The sequence below is a fragment of the Branchiostoma floridae genome, chromosome 14, assembly GCF_000003815.2.
Source record: "Branchiostoma floridae strain S238N-H82 chromosome 14, Bfl_VNyyK, whole genome shotgun sequence".
NCBI lineage: Eukaryota > Metazoa > Chordata > Leptocardii > Amphioxiformes > Branchiostomatidae > Branchiostoma > Branchiostoma floridae.
This window is the reverse complement of record NC_049992.1, coordinates 12,166,764-12,181,387: the sequence shown is the minus strand read 5'-3', so window position 1 is coordinate 12,181,387 and position 14,624 is coordinate 12,166,764. Positions and strand designations below refer to the sequence as shown.

General features: G+C 38.0%; 1 protein-coding gene across 1 annotated transcript in view; it reads right to left on the bottom strand.

Moving 5' to 3' along the window:
* LOC118430301 overlaps positions 1–14,624 on the bottom strand; it is a 25,709-nt gene extending 11,085 nt beyond the window's left edge. Inside the window, exons 1-25 of the mRNA XM_035841046.1 lie at positions 14,466–14,624; positions 14,069–14,219; positions 13,422–13,709; positions 12,802–12,948; positions 11,512–11,658; positions 10,992–11,108; positions 10,718–10,871; positions 10,288–10,399; positions 9,650–9,716; positions 8,960–9,145; positions 8,001–8,089; positions 7,240–7,519; positions 6,409–6,678; positions 5,837–5,985; positions 5,410–5,536; positions 4,774–5,022; positions 4,309–4,451; positions 3,750–3,903; positions 3,431–3,561; positions 2,914–3,040; positions 1,987–2,095; positions 1,550–1,710; positions 1,109–1,263; positions 824–965; positions 243–569 (exon numbers count right to left, since the gene is read on the bottom strand). Coding sequence (XP_035696939.1) covers positions 243–569; positions 824–965; positions 1,109–1,263; positions 1,550–1,710; positions 1,987–2,095; positions 2,914–3,040; positions 3,431–3,561; positions 3,750–3,903; positions 4,309–4,451; positions 4,774–5,022; positions 5,410–5,536; positions 5,837–5,985; positions 6,409–6,678; positions 7,240–7,519; positions 8,001–8,089; positions 8,960–9,145; positions 9,650–9,716; positions 10,288–10,399; positions 10,718–10,871; positions 10,992–11,108; positions 11,512–11,658; positions 12,802–12,948; positions 13,422–13,709; positions 14,069–14,123 — 3,886 coding nt within the window. The 5' untranslated portion in view covers positions 14,124–14,219; positions 14,466–14,624. The remainder of the gene's footprint in view (positions 1–242; positions 570–823; positions 966–1,108; positions 1,264–1,549; positions 1,711–1,986; positions 2,096–2,913; positions 3,041–3,430; positions 3,562–3,749; positions 3,904–4,308; positions 4,452–4,773; positions 5,023–5,409; positions 5,537–5,836; positions 5,986–6,408; positions 6,679–7,239; positions 7,520–8,000; positions 8,090–8,959; positions 9,146–9,649; positions 9,717–10,287; positions 10,400–10,717; positions 10,872–10,991; positions 11,109–11,511; positions 11,659–12,801; positions 12,949–13,421; positions 13,710–14,068; positions 14,220–14,465) is intronic.

Here is a 14,624-nt window from a genome sequence, read left to right as displayed (position 1 = left end):
TGTGTTAAGAAAGACATCAATGTGTGCGGCCATGCCAGTGTGAACTCAGATGACAGGGCTGCCTGGAAGCATGGTGTGAAGACTAGTCGACTGCTGCCCACCCATGCATGTTAGGGACCAACGAAGCAGATAAATCAAATACTGGATAATACTACTAGGGTAGTAACACCAAATAACTTCATGTCATAATCTATATGTAAAGAATTGCACACAAAGGAATAAGTTACTAATTAACGTTATACCTGTTTGAATTATCAGAGACACTTCTCCACTGTGCATCCCACTGACTGATGTCATCACTGTTATGAGGTACTCTGTATTATCAGTAAGACCTTCCACCACTGCTGATGTGTTAACTGTGCTAAGCCATCCTACTGACAATCTGTGTGGCTCAGTCCCGTTCAGCCCAACAATCTTGTAGTAGCTGACAGTGTACACAGCAGAAGAGTTGTTTGTCTTCTTTCCATGGTTGTCCAAGCTGTTTGTCTTGTTCCCATGGCGATGCCAGGATAGGGAGACAGTTCTGCTAGTGAAGTTGGTGACCTGGAATTCTGTTGGTGGTTCTGGAACTGAAGAATGTAAAATATTTGACATGTGTGTCTTTACATTATACATTTTTTGTGCATTTAGTAACAGTCCAAGGTATCGAAGACAATTGATCATTGTTACCTTTGAAAAGGCAACTCATTTTTGAATGATCATTGCGACAGGTTCAATTACAAATCATTCATTATCGATCAGCATACAAAGAAATATTGACAGTCAGTATTGACCCAACAAGTGATAAGTTGATAACTCTCTTTTGAAATGTAACAAAACCAACCTGTAGCCTGTGATATAGCATCACTGATAGTATCAGTTGGAGTTCCACCAACCACAAAGCTAATCTGTGCCGTAAGGTTGACATAGTACAGGGTTCCTGGCACCAGATCTTCTATGACTGCAGAGGGGCTTTTTGGATCAACCTTCCAACAAAATGGAGCACAAATCAATCATCACAGTAATTACCGTTACTCTTACACATTAATATAAATGCAAAACTTATAGTCCTAAAGTATGAAATTCCTCAAAATGATTGATGCAGGTTAGTATTGTCGATAGTACAAACCTGTCGGCAAACCGTACCCTCATCTGTTTCATCCAAGGGGATGGCACAAAGGTCATAGCTGCGGACGTCGATACAAGCGGGTGATGTCCACGTGACAGAAATCTCAGTTGCAGTGGCATGACCAACTTGAAAGTCCTTCAGCTTTGCAGTTTCAGCTGTCAATCAAAACCAACTTGTTTGTATCTGATCTTAAAAATCATGTTAATTAGAAACTCGAACCCAATAAGATCAAAATTGATACCTTTATGAAAACCAAGACTTGATGAAACTAACACAAACTGACAACACATGTCCACCATTATCAAAAAGATCAGGTGCATTGCATTATGAAAGTAGATTAAAATATGTTATACTATATTCCTTAAATTTGCAAGAATCTTCAACCACACTATTTCCATATATGAACAACCTGAACCTGAAAGGACAAATAAGTTTGCATACCCAAGCAGACTGTAAGTGTGAAGACATCACCCTTTTTTCCATGGATAACAGGAGCTAATTCAAATTTGTATCGTTGATTTTTGTTGGTAAATCCATTCAGCTCATATTGTGTTTCACTGGCACCTATAGTCTCGTTCTTAGCAACTCCTCCATAGGTCTGCCTGTGGAAAACAGCTTTTCATTACTTTACTTTCTTCAGTCTGATGAGATTTTGCATGCTGTGTAGACGTGTAAGAAAGTGAATATGACAAGAACTATTTCATAAACAGTAAGTAATTTTTGTATTCAGCACCAAGGATAGAACAATATAGAAGGTGTCAAGCTCTGAGGGCGTACATATAGTTTGACTAGTTTTGTGGGATTTACCTGAAAGCATGACTTTATACTAATCTCATACACAAACAAAGACAGGTGGATGATATTAGATAGTGCCTTACTTATAGGTTATCTGGTAGAAATCTGGCTGTACAGCTGGGCTGTCCCAAGTGAGTTTTACACTGGATGATGACAGTTCTGGTGCCTGCAGACCTGATAGCGGTGGGATCACTGGAAGTGCAAAGTTCATATATTATCTTTACCATAAGAATCATTCTACATAAATACAATATTGGCCAGTATAATAATTAATTATTCATATTGTAACTGTTTATGGATGTGTACAATGAGGTATCACATGTGTCGAAAATGAAAAGTACCTAGTGAGATGTAAGATGTGAATTGAAAATTATCAGCACTTACAGCAGATCACTGTCAGTGGAAATTTGTATCAGGATCAAGGTTGTTCTGAAGGCATGAAGTATCAATGACCTTCCACCATGAAAGGTATTTACCACCACCAATAGGAATATCATGTACACTCCCTCCATCCCTCATTATTCATTTCTTATATTTTCCCAAAGTGTAGAGGTATTCAGCCCCAATATGGAAGTTATCCAACATGAAGGGCATAACGATATTCAGCACCAAGGACAGGATTATATGGAAGGAACTCAACACCAAGAATAACAGTGTGGAAGTAATCAGCTCATGACAAAATGGAAGATATCTAACGCTAAGGACAGCACAATGTGAAAGATATTCAGTATCAAGGACAGGGCAATATGAAACGTATTCAACACAGAGGGCAATATGGAAGGTGTTCGACATAGAGGATATAGCAAAATAGAAGGTATTAAGCACCAAGGACAGAACAATATGGAAGGTGTTCAGCACCCAGGACAGAACAATATGGAAGGTATCCAGTTCTGAGGGCATACAGACATGTAATGATGCTTAAGGTATTCAGCACCGAGAGCAGAACAACATGGAAGGTGTTCAGTACCAAGGACAGGATAAGTACAAAGAACCAAATGATATGTACTTACAGGTTGTTACTGTCAGGGTTACTAAATCACTCTGTAGGCCGTTGAACTCTGTCCAGACAAGGATGAAATAATCGGTACCAGCCTGCAGACCACTCAGTTCTGCAGATAGCCCATCAAGTAGCTGAACCTGAAACAGAATTTCCAAAATAGGATGACTTCCTTGTTGTTGTAGAAAAGGACAAAATCACACATACCTTCAATTGCAATTCCACATCCTGAAGCACGCAGTAATTCAAAACACTGGTATAGTTATATTCATGAAGACATATTTCTATGTGTAATCTAAAGACAAAGAAATTAGACGTTTTGACCGTTAAACAGCAGCGACTGTCAGCTTGAAGGAAACATGTGTTCCTATGATCAAATTGGTTCAATCCATATCCAATTGGTGGTGCTGTTTGGTAAAATTATTGCCAATTTCTTTTGTGTTAGAGATTTCAGTAAATGACTTCAACCAACAGAGTCAAGCTTTCAAACTAATATCAGCATGTGTTTATTGAAGGATAAATTCACTTACCACACAAGTTGGTGCACAGTTAACTGCCACTGTTGGAATGACAGGTCCTTCATCCCTGTCCAGACTCCAACGTATGGTGATAGTCTGGGGTTCAATTGTGAGTGCTGATAGACTTGTAGGTGAAATGAGACCTGTAAGGAAGAAAGCACAAATATACATATACATATACACTTCGACCATACACATTTTTTAATTTCCATAGTTGGAGTTGGTGAAGTTCTCATACTAAACAATAGATAATATTATGGACAGTGAACTGATTTCTACATTGATGGTGGACTAAAAAGCTCCTCTATTGATTTTTTCTCAAAGATCTTACCAACATAAGATGATACTTCTGCAGTCTCTCCTCTTAATGTATCTCCAATTCTCCTCTCCACACTGAATGTGTAGTCCATTCCTTGAAACAGCCCGGCCATTGCCACTTCACCATCAGCATCATTTACCAGCAGTACTCCACATTGCTTCCAATCCTATTCAAGCCATAGATAATCATGACAATGATTTTTGTCTTCCATTATCTACATTTATCTAGATCGTGTTATTTCAAGGTACACTTAAAATATCTTAATATATTGTAACACAAACATCATTACATACACCAAATTCTTGGTTGATTAATTCCACTAAATTACTTTCTTTTACCACTCAAATATTGGTACTTTCTGTTGTTATTCACTTCATTTTTCACAGCACTAATGTTGAGTTGGCTTTGCAACACCAGAAAAGTACCGACAATGACTTTATAACAAAATTTGCGAAGATCATTATTTCTTGGACGTAGAAAGACGATGCGGCACAAAATTGGGTGTATTATTAGACTTGCAGAAAATCTTATGATGAAAGGAAGTTATAAGTAAATCTATCTCAATAGTAACCTCAAAATGTCCATGTCTCTTTTGCTGACAGGTAATTTCCATGGAAATGGCAGTCTCTTCCCATGAAAAAGTCTCCCTTTGCCATTTGATGTTAAGGGTGTCTTGAGCACTCCTTGTGAGTGTAATGTTTGGAGCAGCAAACGCTGTAAGATAAAGCAAACAAAAAATTATCAGAGATGTCCTCTAAAGTTTACAAGGAATTAAAGGGGCTCTAGTATATATAAACATCTGTATTGTTAAATGTTGAAGATTTGAGGTAATGATATTCTAAGTCTCCTATAGATCATGAAAATGATTTTCTCTGATGCATGTAAAATCTTACATTTGTAAGATTATTGTTTACACGAGACACTAGAAAGCAAAGAAAATTGTATATTGTGGTATGATGTGTATAAAACAAAAGGAGATATTGATAGTCACTTCTTCTAGCTAAAGATCAAAAGTATAAATACGGTAAATACTTACTGGTGGTGGCTGTCACTACCGATGCTTCACTCTCAACGAACCTCTCAAAAGCTCGCACATATATGGTGGAATTTGTTGCCTGCTGCAGCTCATTGAAAGTTGCAATAGTCACTCCATTGATCTCACCCACTGTTACGTTGTTGCACTTAGGGATGCAGGAGATGCGCACTTCGTGAGTTGTCACCAATAAGATGCTGATTTTGTTGGGTGTGACTGTCTGGACAGCAAGGTCTGTGGGCTTTGTTAAAACTGTTGAACAAAACAAATCAAACACATTGACTGAAGCTATATCTCATACTGCTGTTACATGTAGATGAGAAAGTGTAAACAAAAAATCTTAAACTAATTAATGGATCTGAATTTCAGTCCCAATCTGTCCTATGGCTGGGTCAGGATGACATAAGATGTTGTTAAATAGAAAAGGATGTCTGGTCTTTATGGCCATCTGACCAAACTATTATCATGATCAAAGCCATCTTATTTCCCAGAAGCCTTGATAAAAAGACATGCTCTCCTGCTAGGTGTTCTGTCCCCAGAAAAAGATGAAGGTAAAGAAGAAGAAACTTTCATTTTTGATAGCAATCAATGAAAGGCAAATGAGCAAAATTGTAGGTGGGTCAAGGTAGTCAAACTTACCTGATTGCTGCACCTTTATACCAGAGTATTTGCCTCTTGTCTGCTCTAAAACAGGATTGGCTACATTCCTCCCATAGCACTTTTGCAACATGTGTTCCATGTTGCTTTTAGTAATCCATGTATATGCCTGATGAGATGAACAAGCAAATACAATGGTTATAGCTAGAGGGATAAAACAATCATTGTTGATAAAATTCAACTTGAGCTAGATAATCCTAAATCAATCTATATCACTATTAGCATTTTTTTCACAACGGGCCTTTTTTTATTTACTTTTGGTCAAACTTGATATAAAAAAAAAAGCTGTAATATTTTCTTTTGAATTCATTCATGAATGTACAATGAATGGATTGATTTTGAAACTTTGAATGTTGTTTTTGCATCTCAGTTGATAATTGGTACATCCAAGTCAAAACCACCAACTTACCAAACAAGAGGCCTCTAATGAACATGCATATGCGCAGGCTGCTTCACTTTGGAATTCTCCCAAGAAGATAGTGTCTGGCCTGATGTCACTTCCTCCGACAGGCACCAGGCCAAAAACAACACTCTTGTCTATGCGCCTATCATATTGCACTGAAAAGGTCAGAATAGGCTGAATTAAAATTGACTACATGTATATTGACAGTTGACAACAGCCGCAACAAAGACATTTTTCGAATGTGACACTTTGGCATGATCTCTCTTTGCTTTCTGAATTAAAATTGATCTTGGATACCAAGCAAAACTCACAGGATTGTCTGTTTCAAGAGGTGTCTTAGAACTATGCAGCAGTAATCAGTCAGTCTAATCATTTATTTCATAGTCCTTTTCTTCCTTCTTTAACAAGTGGCTATGTTACATGAAATTCTTTTGTCATTACATAAGATTAAACAAGTTTGTGACAAAAAAGACCATTAAGGTTCTCTCATACTAAAATGTGTTGCACGTTACAACGAAATGCTCTTGAAGAGCCATTTATAGAAATCAATGAGCATGTGCTCAAGGATGTCTCCATACCATCACAGGGTTGTCTGAATCCACTGATGACATGGTCTTGCTCAGCATCAAAACGGTAATGCCTTTCGTCATCTGTATTCAGCAGTCCATAGCAGTTGTTGCTGGTCAGTTCTAAGGAATAACCCCAGCAGCTTTTGACCTGCATACAGGCTTCCTGGCAACTTTCCTCTGATTGGTGCTCCCCAAAGTGCAGGCTAGATTTGTCTGATGCAGTGATTATTGGGTCTCTTAAATTCATCCAACTTACACCAACCAGTCTACCCCAGCATCCTGTAAGAAAAAAGGAATGCTGTAAATAGGACTGGCAAAACTGTGAAAATGTTGTGAGGCATGTATCCCACAAATGATGTTTTCAAATTCACAAAATTAACCTGTTGATCTAAAAATCAGAAAGCCATTGTTGCTTCCGTATGGGATGCAAAGTGGTGGTTAACACCATTGGTTACATTTTTACACATGAATATATCTAAAGAGAGCATTGGTCTAACCAAAGGGACCAATGATGTCAGTAAATTAAATTGAAGAGTGGCCCAAACTGGAATCAACACTTCTACCCAACTGAACCTAATGTACTGTATTCTACACTACCATACAACTACTATTATTGAGAAAGGTATGTTTATCAGTGATGTATTATTTTCTGCAATCTGCATGTAGTAGTTGTGGGAAGTTTTAAAGTAACACCTCTCATTTCAGCACCAAGGAGAGGTACTCAAGTTGCTGTTGTCTATCTCAATCAAAGGGTGATGATAGGATTGGGTCAAGATGCCCCTTGAAACTAAAATTTATATCATGGATATGTAAAATGACTGGCAGTAGTGCTTCACTTACGATGAGGCTGACCAGTAGAGTAAGTAACCACAAAGCCTTCAAACTCTTGATTGAAGTTGGACTGAAACTTCACAAACACAGTATTTCCTGTGGAGTAGAAGGTCCTGGGAGTAGCACTGCCACACAGTCGACGTAAGACGGGGGCATCATCTCCTTCTCCGTCGTAAAAGGTCAGGGAGTCTTTGATGCAGTCAGGATGTTCCTCCAGTGTTATGGATGTGACTGAAAGACTCACAATCTTGTTCTTCTCAACAATGATCTTCCAAGCACACAGTGTTTCCTGTTTGCAATGACAGTTTAGAATTACATATTTGAAGCAATTTCTGTGGAAGGTTCTGTAGACTTTTCTGAGACAAAAATATGGTTTGGTGTCAACATGTTAGAAGTAAACAATTATAGAAGCATTTTGCTAGGCATTAATGGTATATGCAGTACCACAAATGGGATGCCACCAAAATATAAACCAGATTCTTACCCTTAATATCACAAACCTACAAATTTAGCTCAAGGAGTAAATATGTTACTGATCTGCTCCAGATCTACCAAAAAGAGAGGATTTACCTAATTTTCTAAAACATTCTAAGTCCAAACACAAAATTGTTGCCTAATGGTTCCCTTAACTCCTGATACATGTATATCCTGATCATTTGCTTTTCCCATGTGGTGATAATTTATAGGACACATATACACAACATACATAGCAAAAATTTGTTACCAATTGATATGACTTTCAGTACCACAATGAATTTCTGTACATTTACCTGGAAATAGTTGTAAGGATAGTTTGGGCTCAGCAAACACCCAGATGGCTCTGTGATGTCCTGTGTGCCGTCACATGCATGGCAATGATCTGGAAATTATATGATCATTAGCTTTATAAAATCATTCAAATCTAGACTGAACAGAAAACATATACTGTAAATGCATTTAAATTCGCGGGGATTTAATTTCGCGGTAGCGGGAAAAATGATTTTTCGCGGTGGATTTAATTTCGCGGTAACACCATCTACTGCAATCTAATACCTTAATAGAAAAATTTTCGCGGTGGATTTAATTTCGCGGTAAAGTGGTCGACGCGAAAACCGCGAACATTTCTGCATTTACAGTAATTAGCTGTTAAGTGTACAGCAAAGTAGCCATTGGGGAAATAAACATATATCATTTGAATGTAGTTGGTAACAATTAAATTCTATATGTATTTTTGTAAAAAGGCTCAAAAGAAGTTAGTATTGAAGACCTTTATTATGGAGAATGCAATTTCAGTGTTGTTGTTTTTATAAAAAGAAACTCAGGTAAACAGTTGATGAAACTGAAAATGCTAACACAATTTTAATACTGATTTTAGAATGTACTGGAGGAACAAAATTCATTTGGATGATATAACATCGACTATCATAATTCTACCAGGTGCTATAATACCGCCACCTAAAAAATAGAGGTCTTCCCAAGATCGTCTTGAACACTGAATGTTAATATCCTAAATGTAATACAATTCAGATATTTAGGTGCTCAACATCTTATAAGACAATCGTGAGAAGGCCTGGAATACCACGTTTTTTGAAGTGGCGGTATAATGGCACCTGGTGAAATTATGTGAATGAATGTTACTGTCACACTTTTGTCAAGTGGCACTTTGGACATCAAAAAGCAAGCTTTCACACCATTTTGACAGTGCAGTCTTTCATGTTTCAACATTTTGGATCATTTTTCTGAGACACACCTGCACATGGCCATCTTACTCCACACACATCCTCCAAATTCTTCTTCTCCAGAGCTGAGAGTGCATGTAAGTTAGAGGTGCTGCAGCCCCCTGTATAACTGCTAGGTGGCGCACACATCTCATCTCGGGCCAAAAACCAGCCAGAAGCAACTGGACATGGAAAGGAGTAGTCTCGTGTGGTACATCCTGAGAATGATGGAAAAGTAAAGATTGTGAAAATTTTTATGATATTGTCATAAATTTCATGTGCCTTCTACAAATAATGACACTCTATCTGTTGCTTAAACATTCAAGGCAGTAAGCAAATTCTGTTCCATACAAATTTAGACATACAAATAAGGGTAGATGAATTCACATGCCATTAGTAAGAACTGTACTGTTTGACAAAGATCTAATGCCCTTGAACTGTATCATAGTCTATTTGTCCATCAATATCACATAACTATTCCATTTACTGAAAATTCCCCACACTTGACTCAACTTTAAAGCTATCTTAATGTCTGATATACCTTCCCACAAGGTTAATCATGAACTTCAGAGTAAGATTTGTATATCTTGCTCACAACAGCATGCATATCCAATAGATGCAATGGTATCCATGAGAAATGCATACACATTACAATGTTATCAAGAGGACAGGATACAAGTAACATCTATCATGATATGAGCATAGTTGTTATTATTACTCACCACTGCATTTGCTGCTGGAGAACTTGATATTGTCCAACATGACATTTCCAAATATTTCAAACATAACCTAGACATGGGAAATAACAAAAAAAATAACGAACTATTATAAGCACATGCTGTGATGCTACATAAAACAATTTGAATACAGTATACAGCTACTTACATAGCTTAGACAATTACAACTACATTGTACAACAGCTACTTACATAGTTTAGACAAGTACAACTACATTGTACAAGTACATGTGTACATAGTCAACACAGTTCATAGCATTTTTATCATTCCTTGACTTATCAGGGTTCTGACAAAGGCTTAGCAAAACATAAGATGTATAATGTGCTTTTAAATCCTCAATTTCAACACTCGAATGTAACGCTAGTTCACCTTTATCCAAGAGTGATCTATATCTGTTGTTTGTAAAAAAAGCGTTTTTAAGGATATGAAGTCGACAGATGGTGGTTTCAAATTTGAACATTTTGAAAATATTGCAAATTTGAAACCACAGTTTGTAGACCTAATACTCATAAATGTGCTGTTTTTAAAGACAACGGATAAAGGTCAACCCGCGGATAAAGGTGAACTAGCGCTATATCTATTATCCTTTCACATTTTTCCTTCACAAAACTAGTCTTGCTTACCACAAAGTGTTTCAATGCACAGATATCAACAGATGCCGTGGACCACTTGTCTGCTGGTATGACAGGAGATGACTTCCACAGAGCATACTGGTGATCTATACTTCCATCAAATCTGCCACAAAAAAGGATTTATTAAACCGCTCTTCGAAAAATTTTATTGTGTTATTGAATGGCATAAAGGCTTTATTCTACAGTAACAGCATATTAATCCAGATAACGTAAAGTTAATGGACTACAGAATGCTCCATGCAGTTTACCCCAGCATTGACCTGGCTGAGAAAGTTTATCAAGTACAAGTTACTATTCAAGACGTTTGAAATCTCAAGACAACAGATAAGAAATTGAAGTATGACTTCACATAAAGAAGCTGGAAGAAAACCTAGCCTAAATATAGGTAAAACAATCTCCAATAAAGACCTTATCATCTCACCTTATGTAAACTGTCACACTACAAGTATCTGCAAATTGGTGGTAACCATGCCTTCTGCGATACTCAAACTTAAGACACCTTGATGTGTGGTACGACACTAAAGGTGACGTGAGTCGGACCATGACATCAGGTGCAGGGGGGTATACAACATATCCTGTAAGGTGGCAAAAACAGTTGTTAAATACATAACGCACCCAGATGGTTTAACAACAAAGTAAGAAATAGGTATCTAGACATTGTCCTTATAGATAGATAACAATGTTCCAGATCTTGCCTTGGATATATGGGTTAGAATTATAGTACTCTCGGACCAGGTCTGCATCATCCCCGCGTTCTTGGGTGTATCCACACAAGTTCTCCTTGTCAAAGCCACAGTCACCCATTACAGCATCTGTAATACACATGAATGGCAAACAACATTATTTTAATATGTTTTCTGCCCTACCAACCATAGAATGTACAGACTAGTATATGTTATCAGTTAAAATGATTTTTTCCTGTGCATATGCTGTCTTCAAATGATGCTTTGTTTGCTACCAGTCATGTAGTTTATACAGGTTATTATTAAAAATGTCTTGACTGTATTCTACTGGTACAAAACATGCCCTCAATGCCAGCCCTAAATAGTCACCCAATAACTATGACACACACTGGAACAAGAAATCAGATTACTAAGCCAATTTCTATGACCTTTAAATGGTACAGACCCAGTCAGTAAAGCCAGTGGTGATAAGCTGTTAGTTTTATTTTGTCAGTAAACTATGTTGATTTTTCATTGTTTAAAAGACTTATACCTGCACAACGCCCCATGTTACACATCTCATGTTCCCTGGAGCTGCCAACACAGCCTCCCTTGCCATGACAAGATCGGCTTCTGCTCCTCCTGCCAACATCACCACAAGTGATGGAACACGGACTCCATGGATTCCACTCTCTCCATGCTGTCAGAAAAAAAAAAGATCACAAAGATTGGAGAAAAAGCAGTTAGTGTACATTGAAGGCAACATCATCTCAGGGTGTTCATAATTAGAGGAGGGACCCCTTCCTTGCAAATTGACTGGCCACAGATTATATGATACGCTTACTGATTCAGATATTGTCTGCTTAATATGATGAAAACTGTGATCTATTATCTGCTTTATGAATAGAAGATGACTGTATGCACCCTTCATATTCCAATTACTGGCACCTGCTGTTGTAAGGAATATCCATAGATCAGTCAGAGAGGGTTAATGGCATCCATGCAATGTCTTGCAGTCAATTTTCCTTGCACCAATGCTGACCAGTGTCAATGTAAGCATCTAGTACATGTAATAAGACATTCCAACAATTAGGCAGTCACCCAGAAATAAGTCTTTGAAGACCTGACCTGTTTTTGTGACCTGAGTCAATTGTCTTGCACCCATCTTTAGAGTGTGAACTTGGAAAGCACTTAACATTTTGGTCATTCTGAGACTACTGATAAAAATACAGCAAATAGTAATTACTCATTACAAGCAACTATAGGGCTCAAAATACTGGGTGCATGTGCACCCAGGTGCACCCAAAATTAGAGCTGTGCACCCAATTGTTTTCTGTGGGTGCACAGGGCGCACCCAAATATTTTCTTAGGTTTATGTATGTAAAGATATCAAAGTATACTAATATACGTCATATTCTTGACATCTAAGTGTTGGAAAGATAATAAAATGTCTGTCATTTAAGAATTTGATAGCTTGTAACTAAGTTTTATTATTAGGTTATTACTTAAACTTAAGTGGTGCACCAAAAAATTTTTGGGTGCTGGGTGCACTCCCAAAAATGGATTTTGAGCCCTGAACTGGATATGATTTTGGACACCGTCAGACATTTTAGATATCATTCATTATCTATCACTGTCACTGACACTGTCAGTGTCACAACGAAAGATAATGGATGTTATCTGAAATGTCTGACCATATCCAAAATCATATCCAATTGCTTGAGTAATTACTATTTGGCATATCTTATTACCTAGATGTCTAAACTTTATCAACATATTGATAACAATGACTTGGACTAAGTAAGGAACAAGATAGACAGGAGTGGCTTATGCCAACACAAACCAGCACATGGAATGTCTCCACAATCCCGTGTCTGTAAGTCCAGCCCCTTACACGACAGCACACTCTCACATGTACGCACACGAGACTGCTCCCCGACGCTGCCGCAGTAGACGGTACAGTCCGACCAGACTGACCATTCACTCCAACCTGCCATTGGTAATGCAAAAGGACCTTGAAAATCAATGTGTTTAATAAGCAGTCTAATCTCCTTTGCAAAATCATGCTATAGGCTCATTCAGTGAAGTTCATGCATACATATCAACACTCCCAGGTGGAATCTTGTTTATTGTTTATTTGCAGTCACAATGAATCATAATGTTGCAAAATGGTAAGTACAGCATGCTGGGAAACCAGAAGCCTAAAAGTAGTTAATTACATTTTGGTTTTGAAAAATACTGATAATTTCATTTCATATACTCTACATGAGAAAATATGATAAAAAGAAAGAATAGGCTTTGTTACTTCTTGTCTGTCACTCTATGGCTTTCATTAGTGGCAAACTATAAAAAGTTAGCACTACCCGGTAAGACATTAATTCTTAGTGCAACATGAATTAATCATCTTACATCTACTGGAAGATTATTGGCTTGAGCCTCTCTTTAAGATACAAAAATTCATACTTTCGACACATTGGTATGTGGTTTGGAGATATTTGTGTGTCCCCGGACAAGGATCGCCAAAGATGTTGGTGTAACCATTAGCCGCCACTGTGCAGTGCTGTTCACCCTCACACATCCCCCTTAGAATAGGCAGGCTGTCTGCAGCATGACAATCTGTGCTGCTGGTTGATCCTCCACATGTTGGGACTGCAGCTTGACGACCATATTTAGCATCCACAATGGATAAGGCCATATTTTCAGGGCAGGAAAGCTCTGTTGCTTGATTGCCACACCTCCGAATGGTTGTCTCTGAAGCAAATGCAAAGAAAGACTCAGGATGTCACTAAAATCACAGACAGCTCCCACCTCAAACTTTTCAGCACCAAGGAGAAAAACAATCTACTGTTATCAAAAGAGTGATCAAAAAGTGATTAAAAGGCAGATTGTTTGTTTTGAGGTTACTTGAGATCTGAGCACCTGTTTCCTTCATATTAGGAAAACAAGAAGACCTGGGGAGCCATCATATTGGCTCAGATTTGCAATGGAAACATCAATATGCTGCTATCAGTATTCTACCTGATACCCCCCCATAGCTGAAAGATTATTGTCTTTACTACCCCAGCTTCCATGTTTTTAAAGAAAACTGCATGAAATTCCATCCAGCTTACCTTGAGGAAGTAGTCCCAGCACATCCACTCTCATGCTGATATGGGTGTTCCACATCTGTGGTAAAATGCGGACGTACCTCGCAAAAACAGGCACCTCAAGATACTGGGTTACCCCAATATTTGCTTCCACTGAAGTGTCATCTGTGAAAATCTAAAATGATAGAAAACGTTAGTGCCAAGAGTCCCAAGACCGTGTGTTGTCCTACAACAAAGGTCAGGAGGACCTAGACAAAGTTATCTAAAGAAGGCCTAGGGGCTCAACCCATGTGATATATTGGGCAGAGGTAGCAACTTTGGCCATGATATTCATCTCAGCCATACAAAAAAACTTAACAGATATTCAAAAGATACTCAGTAAATGCAATCACAAGACTTCTGACAATGTAAAATTCTTTACCTTTTCTTCACCATATTCATCAGTACAAGTAGTCCAGGTGGTCCCATCAGAGCTATACTGCAGTTTGTATGCTGTTACACGTTCATAGGGAGCACCATTCGCTCTGCCTTTGGTGATGACTCCACTGATGGCTGTTTCTGACCAAAGATTCACCTGTAC